At 49.0% G+C, this 14,364-nt stretch overlaps 1 protein-coding gene across 1 annotated transcript in view; it reads left to right on the top strand.

Annotated features, from left to right (window-relative positions):
• The window catches only part of B4GALNT3 (beta-1,4-N-acetyl-galactosaminyltransferase 3), a 63,655-nt gene extending 53,681 nt beyond the window's left edge, over positions 1-9,974 (top strand). The window contains exons 13-20 of the mRNA XM_026862014.1: positions 772-848; positions 1,444-2,452; positions 5,510-5,808; positions 6,201-6,354; positions 7,114-7,186; positions 7,650-7,803; positions 8,534-8,660; positions 9,455-9,974. Of these exons, the coding sequence (XP_026717815.1) occupies positions 772-848; positions 1,444-2,452; positions 5,510-5,808; positions 6,201-6,354; positions 7,114-7,186; positions 7,650-7,803; positions 8,534-8,660; positions 9,455-9,563 (2,002 nt within the window). The 3' untranslated portion in view covers positions 9,564-9,974. The remainder of the gene's footprint in view (positions 1-771; positions 849-1,443; positions 2,453-5,509; positions 5,809-6,200; positions 6,355-7,113; positions 7,187-7,649; positions 7,804-8,533; positions 8,661-9,454) is intronic.
• Positions 9,975-14,364: the final 4,390 nt, after the last annotated feature.

The raw sequence follows: 14,364 nt of genomic DNA, 5'->3' as shown, positions 1-14,364 counted from the left end.
TGTTTTCAGGATAAGGAGAGTCACTTTTCCAGTGAGATAACTGATGGTGGCCTCCCTGTGCTCAGGATCTTCTTACTCCCTACAAGACTACTTTTGAGGGCTGAAACAACAGATCGTATTGTAGGTTTGGGAGGGATTGTAGTGAAGTGTGGAGAAGGTGGCTGCCATGAGCTGGAAGGTTCCACCCAGGTTTATTGCTTTGATACTGCAATTAATTTGTATTGTGACAGGATTTGGGAACTGGAGGCCCATTTTTCTTGGCATCAAGCACACATGGAGGGAAACAGTCCCGGAAATCCTTCCCAAAAGCTTGAAGCACAGACATTCAAGGACAGTACAATGGTAGTATGAGAGAGGAGAGAGAGAGATCATTGCAATTACCTGCCTGAGCCGTTTTTGCAGCATAATGACTTACATTTGTGAGCACTACATCATAAGTGAGCTTTAAGGAGCAGTTTAAGGGAGGCTAAAGAAGTGTTTAAGGGTACTTATATTTGGATTTTCTCCTGTGCTTATGAGAAAATGTCTGAGAGACTGGGATGATGAGAAAGGAAAGCTAATGTCTTTGACAGTGCAGAGTAGATCTGATTGCCCAAGATTTGAAAGATACGGATGATGATAGTCTAACACTTGCTGGGAAAGAAGGATCTAGAGATGCTGGGTAGATGTAATCAGATTAATGGACCATCACCTCTGAAGCAGTGGCCATAATTTATTTGGGGAGGACAAAGTAACTTTCATCAAATTTGTGTTTTGCTCTTCCCTCTGCAGATTTGGATTCTACAAGTACATGAAAATGGATCGGCCAGAGAAGAGCCTGCACTCCGGAGAAAAGACAGAGCAGCCAGGTAGGGGCCATAATGTCAGAGCCCAGAGAATCCTTTTATCTGTCACTTTTGTGTGTGATCTTCCAGCACCAGCTGAAAGAAGCTGTGTACTTTCTGTATCAAGGACTTTCTGTATCCCTGCCAGATTGCTGTGTCTGGGAGGAGATTTTTGCTGCCACTTTCACTTCTCTTAAATGCTAGTTGGGAGGTCACCAACCAGTGTGCTGTGGTGGACAACATGACAACTACCTCTCAGGCCTGCAGCTTAGCTCAGGTACAATTCCAGCAAAAATGTGGGCGGAAGAAACAGAGCCAAAGGTGTGCAGAGTGGCAGCCCATGCTCACACCCGCTCTACAAAGCTGTGGCCAGATCCACAGCTAAAAGCAAAGCCAGACACCTCCACAGCCTTTGGCAATGCTGGCTAATAGGTGCTGAGGAGGTTGGTACTGTCAAGAGCATGGCTTCCATGTGTGAGAGTATCCCTGTCCCTCTGAGCAGGAGAGACAATGCTGAAATGAGGCAAGAAGTAGCTGCTCAGGATGGGGTGGGTGTCTGGGTCAGGACAGGGGAGGCAGCGGGAGGATGCCAGAGGTGTAACTGCGATTACTCCTGCAGGCTCCCAGGAGGGCAACTTGGACGACCTGCAGTACGCAGAGCAGGATGCGGAGAGTACCAGTCCCCCTGAGCACCGCGGCATGGGGAGGGCAGAGCCAGCAGACAATGCTCCCAGCAGCGTGGTGGGCAGCGAGAACATTCACAAGGACTATTCCCTCCGAGAGCGTCGTCGGCTCCTCTCGGTGACGGGTGGTGACATAGGAGAGGGGCAACAGAGGAGAAGGACAAAGAGGCCTGATGTCAGATCAGGCATGGTGGCCTCTGCCAACCAAAGCCTCAACCAGGCTGGCTTAGAAGGGAACCCAATAACGAAAAAACCCTATTTAAAAGCTGCTGTCAAAGATAACTCCAGGAGCCCTCTGCAGCATGCCAGGGCTGCCCAGGGAAGAGCACCTGTCAAAAAGGCAAACCCTCTTTCTAGGACCGTGTCTCAAAGGCAGCAGCCTCTCGGCAGCCCCAGGGACTCAGGGGTCACAGTTCCCAAAGGGGTGAGACCTCTAGGAGACATCAGCACTGTTAAGGACAGGCTGCAGCCAGCAGGCACCGTGCCAGCCGAGAAAGGAGGCCCAGTCTCTGGCAAAGTCGACAGACGCACTGTGAGCTCTGCCAGCCCCAGCCAGAAGCCTGGACTGCCACAGTGGCTTAACCAAGTGGAATCCTACATTGCTAAGCAGAAGGCAGCCAACGGTGGGGACATGGGCAAGGGAGAGGTGCAGGTGGCATCTCCCGTGAAGGGCAAGTCTGGACCTGTGGCAGCAGAAGAGGAAGAGGAAGAAGCAGATGGAGACCCAGAAGAGGAAGATGAGGAGGATTTCGATTATGTACCAGCGTTCGACCAGGCAGTGAACTGGGAGCAGACCTTCAGCATGAGCAACCTGGACTTCCATATGCTGCGCACAGACTGGATTGACCTGAAATGCAACACGTCAGGAAACTTGCTGCTCAGAGAACGGGAGGCCCTGGAAGTCACACGTGTCTTCCTGAAGAAGCTCAACCAGAGGAGTAAAGGGTAAGGCACAGTATAAAACACAAGGGGCAGTGTCCCAGAGCTTGTGTACCATGCTGCACAGGGAATACCTGTCGTGTGAGGAGCTAGTGGGAATCCAAGAATAAACTAGATGTGGAAAATAAGACTTCTGACAAGGAATCTGTGCAAAAACCTGGGCCTTAAATACCGGTTTTGGCTGAGAAATGGGAATTGTTGGACACCAGACCATGTCTGGGGGCTGAATATTGTCCTCCAACAGCTGATGGCAGTAAATGTAAAAGGTTTCCATCTGTCACAGTCCACTCAGTGGACTCGTGATGGTTCGTTTGCTATGATCTTGAAAGTGCAAAATTAAAGTGACCAACACCAAAGGGGATAGCAGTAATCAAGCAGTAAAACTTTATTGTGTTGCCTGTGAAGCAGCATGCAATAGTTAGAGATGGGTGAAAGAAAGGAGGAAAGTAAAGTTAAGCACAGAGAGAGGAGGGAGAGAGGTTATAGCTACCACTGCTGATCTCATGACGTCCTAATTGTCCTGGGTCCAGCTGATGCTGTGTTGTTGATCATCATGATCCTTGGTGGGGAAGCTTCCAATTTTCGTTGTCCAGAAGTCATCTTTTATGCTTAGTAGCAACACACCTTGCTCCACCTCTGCTTCAGGGGTCTTCACCCTTCTCAGAATTCAGTGGTCATATCTCCACCCTTCTCGAGCGAGGCTATCATGCATGCGCAGGGGGGAGTGTCCGAGGTGTGGTCAGTCTTGGAGGCAGGTAGCCTTGGACCAGGAGGTGTGTTTTGGTGTTACAATGAAGCAAAGATCATCTAAGGTTCGTGATTTCTTCATCAATGTTATGGCAACAGTTGCAATCCATCTTTTTTGTCAGTAGCTATGCGGTTATAACCTCTAACGGCTCTGGCTAGGTCCAGGTACCAAAGAACAGCACAGCACTTGCTGTGCCACACAGTTCTGCATTCAGGAACCTTTGCACCACATTCCACTCTTGGGATCGGCAACTGTGTTCCAGTGAGTACCTCACTGTCCATGTCCCTGTTGACAATGTTGAGACAATGCTGATCTTCTGACCTTCTCTTACACCATCTAGCTGGCATCACTGGCCTTTTGCTGGCTTCCTCCTTGCACAGTGTAGGTATTGAGAGCACATATGAGCATTTTACCAGCTGAAGATTAAGAAATCCTGCTGTAATACAAAGTAGGACTGGAGCAACTTGTACTTATGATTTGATGTCAGCCATATCTCAGCTTGTGAATCACTTAGGACATAGGACCAGAAGGGACCTATCAGCTAATCAGTAGATCAGTACACTGACCTCAGAGACAACCAAGTACCCTACACTGTTACCTGAACGTGTGCACCTCCATCTTAAAACTATCTAGATTTCTAGATCCTAGTACTGAGTTTGAAAGATGTTTCAGCTTCTTGCTTCTTTGATGACCCACTGGAGATCAGCTTTTGCTGGTATTCTGTTTTCACATGGTCTTGGTATGGTTCTTCTCAAGACTTACTGTCCTGATTACCTCTCTGGCAAACAGACATGCCTCCTCTGAGCCTCTATAAGCTAAACAATCCAACTCCTGACTCTTCTGTTGAGTTGGCCTCTATTTCCATAATTTTCATAGAATCACAGAATTGTCTAGATTGGAAAAGACCTTGAAGATCATCCAGTCTAACAATCAACCCAACATTAACAGTTCCCAACTACACCATATCCCTCAGCGCTATGTCGACTCAACTCTTAAACACCTCCAGGGATGGGGACTCCAACACCTCCCTGGGCAGCCCATTCCAATGCCTAACAACCCCTTCTTGAAAGAAATGCTTCCTAATATCTAGTCTGAACCTTTCCTGGTGCAACTTGAGGCCATTCCCTCTTGTCCTATCACTTGTTACTTGGTTAAAGAGACTCATCCCCAGCTCTCTGCAACCTCCTTTCAGGTAGCTGTAGAGGGCGATGACGTCTCCCCTCAGCCTCCTCTTCTCCAGACTAAACACCCCCAGTTCCCTCAGCCGCTCCTCGTCCGACCTGTGCTCCAGACCCTGCACCAGCTTCGTTGCCCTTCTCTGGACACACTCAAGTCATTCAATGTCCTTTTTGTAGTGAGGGGCCCAAAACTGATCACAGTAATCAAGGCCTCACCAGTGCCGAGTACAGGGGTAAGATCCCTTCCCTGTCCCTGCTGGCCACGCTATTGCTGACACAAGCCAGGATGCCATTGGCCTTCTTGGCCACCTGGGCACACTGCTGGCTCCTGTTCAGCTGGCTGTCAATCAACACCCCCAGGTCCCTCTCTGACTGGCAGCGATGTCCTTTTCCAGGTGGATTTCAGTTTGGGTTAGTTTTCCTGTACATAAGTGACCAGTATCCTGGCTGTTTTATAGAATGGGTGTTATTAGTTCCCAGTCCCTGCTGAAAGTAGCTCTAACGATACATCTTAGGATCGCTTTTTTTGGTCAGGGTCATATCAGTCACAGTCATGGTATGACTGATCAGTACACATAGGCTTTTCTCAGCGTTTTTAAGTGATGAGCATCCATTTTACAGCAGAAACTCTTGTTATGATCTGAAAGGGCATGACCTGGCATATCTTCCTGTTTTGGCCATTCTGAACCTACAGCTCACCCCAGTTTTTACTGTATGATTTCTCAGTCCTACTCCATGTTATTGGCTGATAAGCTGTCATCAGCCAATTTCAGTAGCCCAAACATACTCCTTGTGCCAAGATCGTTGTAGGAGGTGTTGAATACACCTACTATCACCAGCCCTACTATCATTCAGACACATTTGTTATTTTCTGTGTCACCTTTATTTCGTTTCCCCTGCTAACTATTTTATCTTGGCTGGAATCCCAGATCTAATGCCACATGCTTGTGGATTTAGGAAACAGGTGCTAAACCTTCCCATGGGACTTTGGAAGCAGTGCATCAAAGCAGGAGGAAGCTGGGGACAAAAAGATTTGTGCTAGACAGGAGGAAAGAGCCTAGCAGAGCTGAAAGGGCTGGAGGTGGGAGAGGGGCTGGTGTACAGAGGACATACCCACCCCAGCTGTATCTCCTGCAGGCGGTTTCAGCTGCAGCGTATCGTGAATGTGGAGAAGCGCCAGGACCGCATGCGAGGCAGCCGCTACCTGCTGGAGCTGGAGCTGCTGGAGCAGGGAGAGCGGCTCGTCCGCTTCTCCGAGTACATTTTTGCACGGGGCTGGCAGGGCATCGGTGGCAATGAGGAGGAGGAAAGGAAGATGAGGAACCTGGCATGGGGTCGCCGGCGGCATTTGATGGCTGTGGCGAAGGAGCCAGAGTTGTGCTGGCCCCAGGGCTTTTCCTGGAACCACCGTGCTACGGTTCACTTCGTGGTGCCAGGTAAGGGGGTCCTGCCTCCCCAGGCCATTGAGGGATGGCACAGCAGGCAGTTCCCATGAGGGCAGTCCTGAATGGTGGGTGTGGGCCTGCCTCAACTGTATTATTTGGGTCACCTCCAATTTCTGTTCTCTCCAAGTTAAACCCCCTCAGAAATATGACAGGGCCCAAACTCCCATGGCTTGTAAGCTCAAAGAAAACTCCTGTTGTGCACTGGGAAGGAACCTGCACTGATTCCTGGGCTCTTTGGTCCGGATTTTCAGCCTGGGCCTATTTCAGCATCCCTGTAAGGTTAGGGGGTTTTGAAGGGAAGCAAGAAACCTTGCCTGTTGAGAAGCCACACCACCATTGAAATTAGTTTTGCTTTGATTCTCTCCCTTTTGCAATACAACCAGTGAAAAACCAGGCACGCTGGGTGCTGCAGTTCATCTCTGACATGGAAGAGCTGTTCCGAGTCACTAAGGATCCGTACTTCAACATCATCATCACGGACTACAGCAGTGATGACATGGATGTAGAGAAGGCTCTGAAAAGGTCTACCTTGCACAGGTGAGAATACTTCTTGGTCACTAAAAACTGCTCAGATGCATATGCTTGCAAACACAGCACATCTGCCAGTCTCTGTGTATTGACCAACCACAGCCTCCTACAGCTGGAAACCCAAAGATAACATCCATCCAGACCTTGCACATATACATGAATATATTGTTATAATGTACATACACGGATACTGCATATAATAGTGTTATAAAACTGTAAGGCAATATCTATTGTAGTCATCCATCCAGATGCATCTGTTTTCTCCTGGCTTTTGTTCAAATTTGCAAGAGAGGAGAGAAAATAATTCTTGCAGTGATGGGGCAGGAGGAGGACAAAGAAAACAAGAAAGCTGTGAGAAATGGGACAGAGAGTGTGAAGACTTCTGGGGACTCTGCTTGCTGGAATAACTGTCTGGCTTACTCTACTCTGTTATGGCACAGGCTTGGCTGGTCATTTCCTTTATGTGCCAAGTGTTCCTAGTAACAGGTCTAGTCCTAGGATAGAACTAGACTAGAGCTGAAAAGACTTTAGCTAGGGACTGCCCTGTCCTTGCTGCATAAGGGGTAAGACCCTGAGGGCATGCTGGGATGTGGAGCAGTGCTGAGCATGTGCATTCACACATATCAGAGTCTTTACTTCTCCTGGAAAGGGTGCAAGGGGGCAAGAGCAGCTCCACAGCATGACATCTGCAGCGTAACGCTGCTCACAGTTCTTTCTGTGCTCACTGGCCTGCACGCACTGAATTTCTCTTTCCCATCTGACCCCCAGCTATCAGTACTTGAAGCTGACAGGGAATTTCGAGCGTTCTGCTGGGCTGCAGGCAGGAATAGACCTCGTGACGGTAAGCCTGGGAGGCCTTGGGGTGGACAGGGAAGTTTCTAGTATGGCACTACCTCTGCCTGTCATACTGAGCACGCTGCTTTTTGGGGAAGGGAATAGCCTACCAGACCAGATCAAATGTAGATGTGTTTCTTGTCCCTCCAGAGTAAGGGTCTCACCCTTTATTCTGAGGAGCCTGTGGTCCATTCAGTGCTTGGTCCACCTGCTGGGGTTATGAGACAGGAGGGAGATCAGCAGTCGCAGCTTTGTGATACTGGCACTGCCAGGTCATAGTCATAGTATTTCACACCGATCATTGAACAACCACTCAATGGCTGTTTTGCCAGCCTCTAGGATCTCACTTTCTGATGTAACAACAAATGACTCTTTAATTCACTCCGATATGTCTGTGTCCTGCCCCTTAAGAAAGACTTACTTAAAGTCCACCTTTTTTTTTTTTTCCCAACTGGTGTGGTTGCTTCCAGGACTCACACAGCATCATTTTCCTGTGTGACCTTCACATCCACTTCCCAGCTGGAGTCATTGATTCAATCCGGAAGCACTGCGTGGAAGGCAAGATGGCCTTTGCACCCATGGTCATGAGGCTGCACTGCGGCATGTCCCCACAGTGGCCTGATGGTAAGAGGGTGTGGAGCCTCTTTAGCTCAGACCTCAGGGAATGGGGAAAGAAGGAGGGTGCCTGCCACACATAGATTTGTTCCTCTGGTGCTGTCAAGGTCTGGAGTTTAAGGTACTTCCAGGGCCGGTAGGTGAGAATGCATTAGACGTAGGATGGTGCCTGGAATTTGAGATCAAAGAGCCAGCAGAGCCGTTTATATGACATTTCTACTGGTCATCTCCTAGGACTCTCTTTGGATTTGAGGACCTTAAAAAAATGCTCCTTTACTCCCTTCCATCTGTTTCTCTCTTTTCTTAGAGAGCACAGCCTGTCCTGATGAGAACTCATAGCACCAGGGTGAGGGAAACCAACTGAAGTCGGGTGGAGGAAAGTTGCACTGATCATCTGAGTGTAGGATATCCTTTAGACAGAGGTGGCCATCCTGAGCCATCCAGACACAGGGACAGCCCTCTGAAGTTGGGACAGTCCAGGTACATTAGATATTATGCAGCCAGATAGGAGATGTGAGAGTCTTTGCTAACAAGTTTGTAGGCCAGCCCATGCTGTCTGTCTGCATGGCTTTCTCACTTCCCAAAGCTTTAATACAGTTGTCTCTGCCTTGGTGCTGAGTTGACTCTCTGGTATCAACATTGTGCTAAAAGTAGCTTGAGTCTCACTCCAACAGCCCTGCTGAAATCATCAGTGGTTCAAATCACCAATGTACCTGTGCCTCTTTTGTGCTGTCCTCAGGCTATTGGGAGGTGAATGGGTTTGGTCTCCTGGGCATATACAAGTCTGACCTGGACAAGATCGGAGGCATGAACACAAAAGAGTTTCGGGACCGTTGGGGAGGAGAGGACTGGGAACTCCTGGACAGGTACTCATCCATTGTCATCGTTCATGTGCTCAGGAGGGGAGACCCATTAGATCCTGAAGGACCAGTGACCAGGGGAACTGGGATCTGATGAGATTGAGCTGACTAATGCCATTATAAGCTTGGTCAGTGAAGGAGAGTCTTTGAGCATGTCCAGATCTCAAACCTAGTAGGAGAGTAGACCCAACATACACCACTACAGTTACTGATAAGAGACAAGCCATTTCCTGGTGCCTGCCAGCCACACTACTGATTGGCTACAGGCAGATCAGGCACTGGTGATTTGCGAAGTCTTTGTCCTCTTCAATCACTGCTGCACACAGTGGGTCCAGTTTGGATCCCTCATTGCCCAGAAGAGCAACTGTCGGAGAGACATGTAAGGATCATGAGGTACAGTTACAATTTCTGAGAAGTTTATGATGAGGGATCTCTGATGTACAAATCCTAGGACTCTGGGTTTGTAGTTCTAGGTTTTGAGGCCTGTCCTGTCTTTTCTGTAGGTGGCTGCAGGGAAGACTAGCATACTGAGCAATCCCATGTTGCCAGCTGTCTTTCCTCCTAGCCTGGTGTGTGCAGGCAGCTCCTGACCAGTCCTGCTCTCAAGGGTGCATAAACACTCAGCAAGTGTCATTAGATGCCTGCTTATGGATATGAGATACCTCTGAGCTATTCTGGACTCTTCAATTTGGTTGCAGTCTCTTGACAGCAGCACAACTAAAAGAGATTCCCTGGGGCTAAGCCCCCCAGTATCTCTGTGATCAAGTTTTCTCTAAATCTACCCTTCTCTTTTCTGCCAGGATCTTGCAGGCCGGGCTGGAAGTGGAGCGTCTCTCCCTGAGAAACTTTTTCCACTGGTTTCACTCAAAGCGGGGCATGTGGAACCGGCGCCAGCTGAAGACACTGTAGCCTTCAACCTCAGAGCTGCTCAGCAGCACTGTCCACCGTCTCATCTAGATGTGCACTTTATCAAGGCACACAGCTGAGCACACCAACTCTTCCTCTGCCTCCAGAGCCTTCCAATGGGATGGCACAGCTGAGGAAGGGACGGTCAGGCTAGAGGAGCGGGAGCTTCTCTTGTGAGCCATTGTATCCAAGACGTGGGATCCGTGTCTTGCTGGGAGGTCATGCAGGGGAGATGTCGACAAGTGAAGGACTTGTATTTCCTGCCATGTAGTCTGGCAGATGGTACAGTGGGAGAGGTGCCATATTTCCCGTTGAGTCTTGCGTGGTGCAAACCAAACAAACACAAATTCCAGCTAAGCCCAGAATGGTTTATTTACAGTAACACAGCTCCTCTTTCAATACTTGAAGAAAAAAGAAAAAAAAAAAGAAGAAAAAAACAACCTTCCCAATTTTCCCTCCTTCCCCATCTCTCCGGTATCCATGCTTTTGGAGAGGCGACCAAAATAAGTTCTCCGAACTGTATTGTGTCTGCATGCCCATGTGCTGACCCAAGGAAATCTGGATGTGGAGGAGCTGATAGGCACTTTAGGCTGCTAGTGCTTAGATGTTTCTCTGTGCTTTCCACTTCAGTCATGACAAAAAACTGTGCTCATACTCAGCAAATTATGGGCCATGGTTGGAGACTCAAGTACACTTCCCTTATGAGAGCCACGTTTGCCTGCAGCTGGGCGAGGTGGCAGGGGTTGATGTTACAGGTCCACCTAAATTAGTGATCCACTGCCTGAGGATAGTGGAGGGGTTATACAGAGAAGCTAGAAGGGCAACTCAGGAGGAACTTTGAAGCCTTATCTGACAGACATGTGTGTTTGTCCTAATGGTATCAGGGAAACCCTAGCAGGGAAGAAGTGGCAATATTTTATTAGTTGAAATATTGTGATTTTGTCAGAAACAGAGGAGACAGAGTATTCTGCTCTCTAAATCCTGTGCGTTTATGCAGCATCTAAAGGTTAATTTAATAAGTTATAGCCTCACAGTTATGTCTTGTCATAGTTTGACTTTTATGTAAAGAGCAGGCTTCTTGGTTGAAGAACCAGCACAGCTGTTGATACTTCATCTCTGTAGCATTCTAGGGAGTTCTGTCCCAGTACAGAGAAGGTGGCCTCAGGCCTTGGCACTTGCACTGAGTGCAGGGAACAGTGAGGACAGAAGGGTTGAGTGAATAAAAGGAAGGGCAGACCTGTGCCAGCAAGATCTAAGAACTGTGGAAAGAGCCCCCGTTCACAGCCAGCCTGATGCTACTGGAAATTCTCATCCCCTAAAACTCCCATTGATGTAAGGCAAGATTATTTGCCCCTGTAACCATTTTAGAGGACAATAGAAGCCCAGATATCCCAGTACAGTCAGTGCTCTCCACTGGACCTTCGGTGTCCCCATACTGTGCTGAAAAGGCTGCTACTTGATCTCAAACTTCAGGGAAGAGCCTGATGGGATGCTGCTCATGGTGCCCAGCTCTGTGGAGAGTTGTTGAGAACCGAGTAATAGAGGTATGCAGGATACAAGCATTGCTGACATGGTACTTGAGTTGTTGCTTTTTACGCTGATGGTGTGGATGCTAATTCAGAATAGGCCTTCATTTATTAATTGTGGTGCTTGACAAGTCCATCAAGTTCCACTATTGCAGTAGAAAACTGAACATGCAAGTTCTGGCACGTGCGATAAAGATCTTGTCAAATCATCTGCTTGCCTCAGTCTGGATTTTGTGATGATGAAGTCAGAAAAAGACAACCAGAATTCAGAAAGTTTCACTGTACAGTGTGCAGCTATGGTGAGTAAACAAGAGATGGCTGTGTCTCTGAGTCCACAGAGCCTTTGCCAGAATCTCTCAGAAGAGGCAGCCTTAGCCTTCTGCCCAAGCCAGAGCAGTCTTTTTTATTGAGGGAAAGTACTTTACCCGTATAGTGACTAAGAAATGAAACACTGCAGTTGGGGCAAGAGGGAAGAGGCTGACAACAGTCAACTCTATTCTTTTTAAAAAAATGTATTATAGGAGTTTAGGAGGCCAGAGCCCTGTGATGCAATGATGCAATAAGCTCTGTTTCTGCCTGGAATGTGCAGTGTCAGTCATGCTCTTGGTGCATGTCAGAGCCTGTGCTTCACTCAAACACAGGCACAACCCTGCAAGTATGCAGGTGAGCTGCTCTTCAGGCTCCAGGACTGTGCCTCCACAGCCTGTTTGGGCTGGCTCTGTCACGCAATCCCTGTGGAATGGGGAGAGGCTGGCAGCGAGGGTGAGCACTGGGGTGCAGTGAGGCATTAGCAGGACCTGGCTCTTTGGCCCCATTGAGCAGAGAACAGCATGATGCCCATTTTGCAGATGGAGAGGTAATGGATTTGGTGGTGGCCCTTTACATCATGCACAGGGAGGGAGGGTTATTTATACTGTGTGCTTTCACATCTGGCTTAGATGTGGTGTGCAGCACCTAAAGTTAGCAGCTAGTGTTCATCTGCAGACACTGGCAAGCATTAGATGCATCCAGAAGGTAACTCACTTGGCTTAAATGATATGAGTAACCCCTCTTCCTCACCAGAGAGGACAGCAAAGAATGGACTGGAAAGTAGGGTGCAGCCCTCACTCCAGCACTGCCAGGAGAATTTGAGGATTTCACCCCCATGCTTTAGCTGTGAGTTTGCTCTTTCCTTCATGCCTTGTAACTCAGGCCAGTGGCAAGCAGAGCTGTTTTCCTCATGAGGGCTCCACGGTGGAGATGTAAGCAGTTAGTGGGTTTCGGTCGAGTTTCCTGATGGCCAGTATCCCCACTGTCAAAGTTGCCATCCCATGTGTTCTTGCCCTTCTAGCACAGTGGGGATTCTTGGTATTTAAGCATTGCAGTAGTTAATGTGATTAATATTAATTGTACTAGTTGGCAGCCTCCATGAAGAAGCTTGGAGAGAGCCCATGGGGACAAAAGCCCCCTCCCAGCCCACATGCACAGAGACCGCTGCAGGTTGTGGGGAGAGAAGAGGCTACACACTCCCCAGCTTGGCAGCCAGCAGCAAATCTTGCAGGAGTGGCACCAGGCTTTGGCTCTGAGGCTGCTGCCCCTCTTCCAAAGCAACCTGCAGTTTTTCTCCCTAGAGAATCGTGAGGAGTGGGAGAGCAGGAAGCACAGCAGCCACAGGTAGTCCCACAGCCATGCAGTGAAAGGACGTGGCCATCCAGGGTGGTGGCCAGGCCACAGTGGTCCCTGATCGGCAGGTGGTTCGGCCCATCACTAGTGATGCACGGCGTGCACTGCCACTGCGAGGAGGGCTCGCCTCTGGGTCTGGCACAGCTCCCAGAGAGCAAGAGAGAACCCGGCTTCACCATGCCCAGGAAACTGACTGTCCCCAACAGTCTATGTCATTTCTGTCACCAGGATGTTTTAGGAAGCTGTGCCTGAGTTTGTGATGAAGTTTACCCTGAGTTCCTGGCCTTCGTGTGCATCCTGGCTGTGTCCTGCCTCAACAGCAGGAGGAAATCGGTTGCATGGAATTTCCCATGCATCAGGCAGGCAGGCAAGAGGGAGCTGCTCCGGCAGCTCTCCAGCTGGGGCATCTGGGGAGATGATAGGCCATGCTGCACGGAGACCAGCCCTGGGGCAAGAGGTGGCCAGTCTGGGGACCCTGGGCCCCCAGGTGCAGGGTGCATGGCAAGGGAGCTCTGCCCACAAATGCTGACTCCATCTTCAGGACTGTGAATTGTGGGGCTGAGGCTTGTTTTACAGGTCAGCAAAGGGAATGAAGGAGGGCTGGCTTCTATTCTGAGAAATGTATTGTGTGAAAATTACTGTGTTACTTGTTTTGTCATTGTCTTTTAATGTTTGCCCAGTATGAACGTCTCACCTCTTTTCATTGCCTACAAATGTCTGAAGTTGATTGGGTTTTAGATAACAATGCCTTGGGTTAAAAACGTGAATTGTACCTTTGAATTATCTGCCTTAAAGTGGCTCTGTGCCTTCAAAATGACTCCTGGGCCACCTTTCTATTAGAGCTGGGGGATATACTAGTTCTCCCTCAGGTTTTATAAATACATTGTCTTCCTACAAAAGCTCAGTCCTGTCTGTGTGTTACTCAAACCCGCATCACCATGCAGCAGGGATTAGAAACCAGGTGTTGCTTCTCTGGCTTCATATAACTGAAGGCGTAGGCAATACCAGAGTGATAGGTCACTCTGCCCAAGCCACAGGAGCCCTGCAGCAGGAGGTGGGTGGGAGATGCAGTGAGCAAGGTTAGCCAGGAGCAAGACCTGTTTCAGTCCTCTCTAGGGCTACAGGAAGTGGAATGGCAGTAAAAGTTTTTCTCCTGGCTTCCCGGGTTTATCATGTGAAACAAAGTAGAAACACCGGAAAAATACACATCCCAGCAAAGCACAAGTGCAATGTGCTCCTAGAGAGAGAATGCCAAGAACAAATCGGTCCCTCTCGCAAGTGGGGGACAATTCCTGGAGAAGACCGCAGGAGAGAGCCTAGACCTGAGCTTGGTACTTGGCACAGCCTACACACATGGGAGGTCAGCTTTCACAGCAACTGCTTATGTAGATTTAAATTTGGCCTCTTTTCACTTCAGCTGTGCCTCCTTTGAGTATAAAAAGCTTGGCAGGAATGGGAGTCAGACATGGAGAGGGGAAAAAGGCAGCCAAGGTTGCTAATGAGTCTGATTCCATTATAATGAGAAACCATTATTAAAGGTGACGAGGGGGAAAAAGCATTCCGGTGTGCTGCTGGTCTTCTGCTCGCCTGGGCTGGGTGACGGGAAGCCCTCTCTG

Source organism: Athene cunicularia, assembly GCF_003259725.1.
Source record: "Athene cunicularia isolate RWA chromosome 1 unlocalized genomic scaffold, athCun1 chr1_part2, whole genome shotgun sequence".
In the NCBI taxonomy this organism is placed as follows: Eukaryota; Metazoa; Chordata; class Aves; order Strigiformes; family Strigidae; genus Athene; species Athene cunicularia.
The sequence above is the reverse complement of the archived record's forward strand: the minus strand, read 5'-3'. Positions and strand labels throughout refer to the sequence as shown.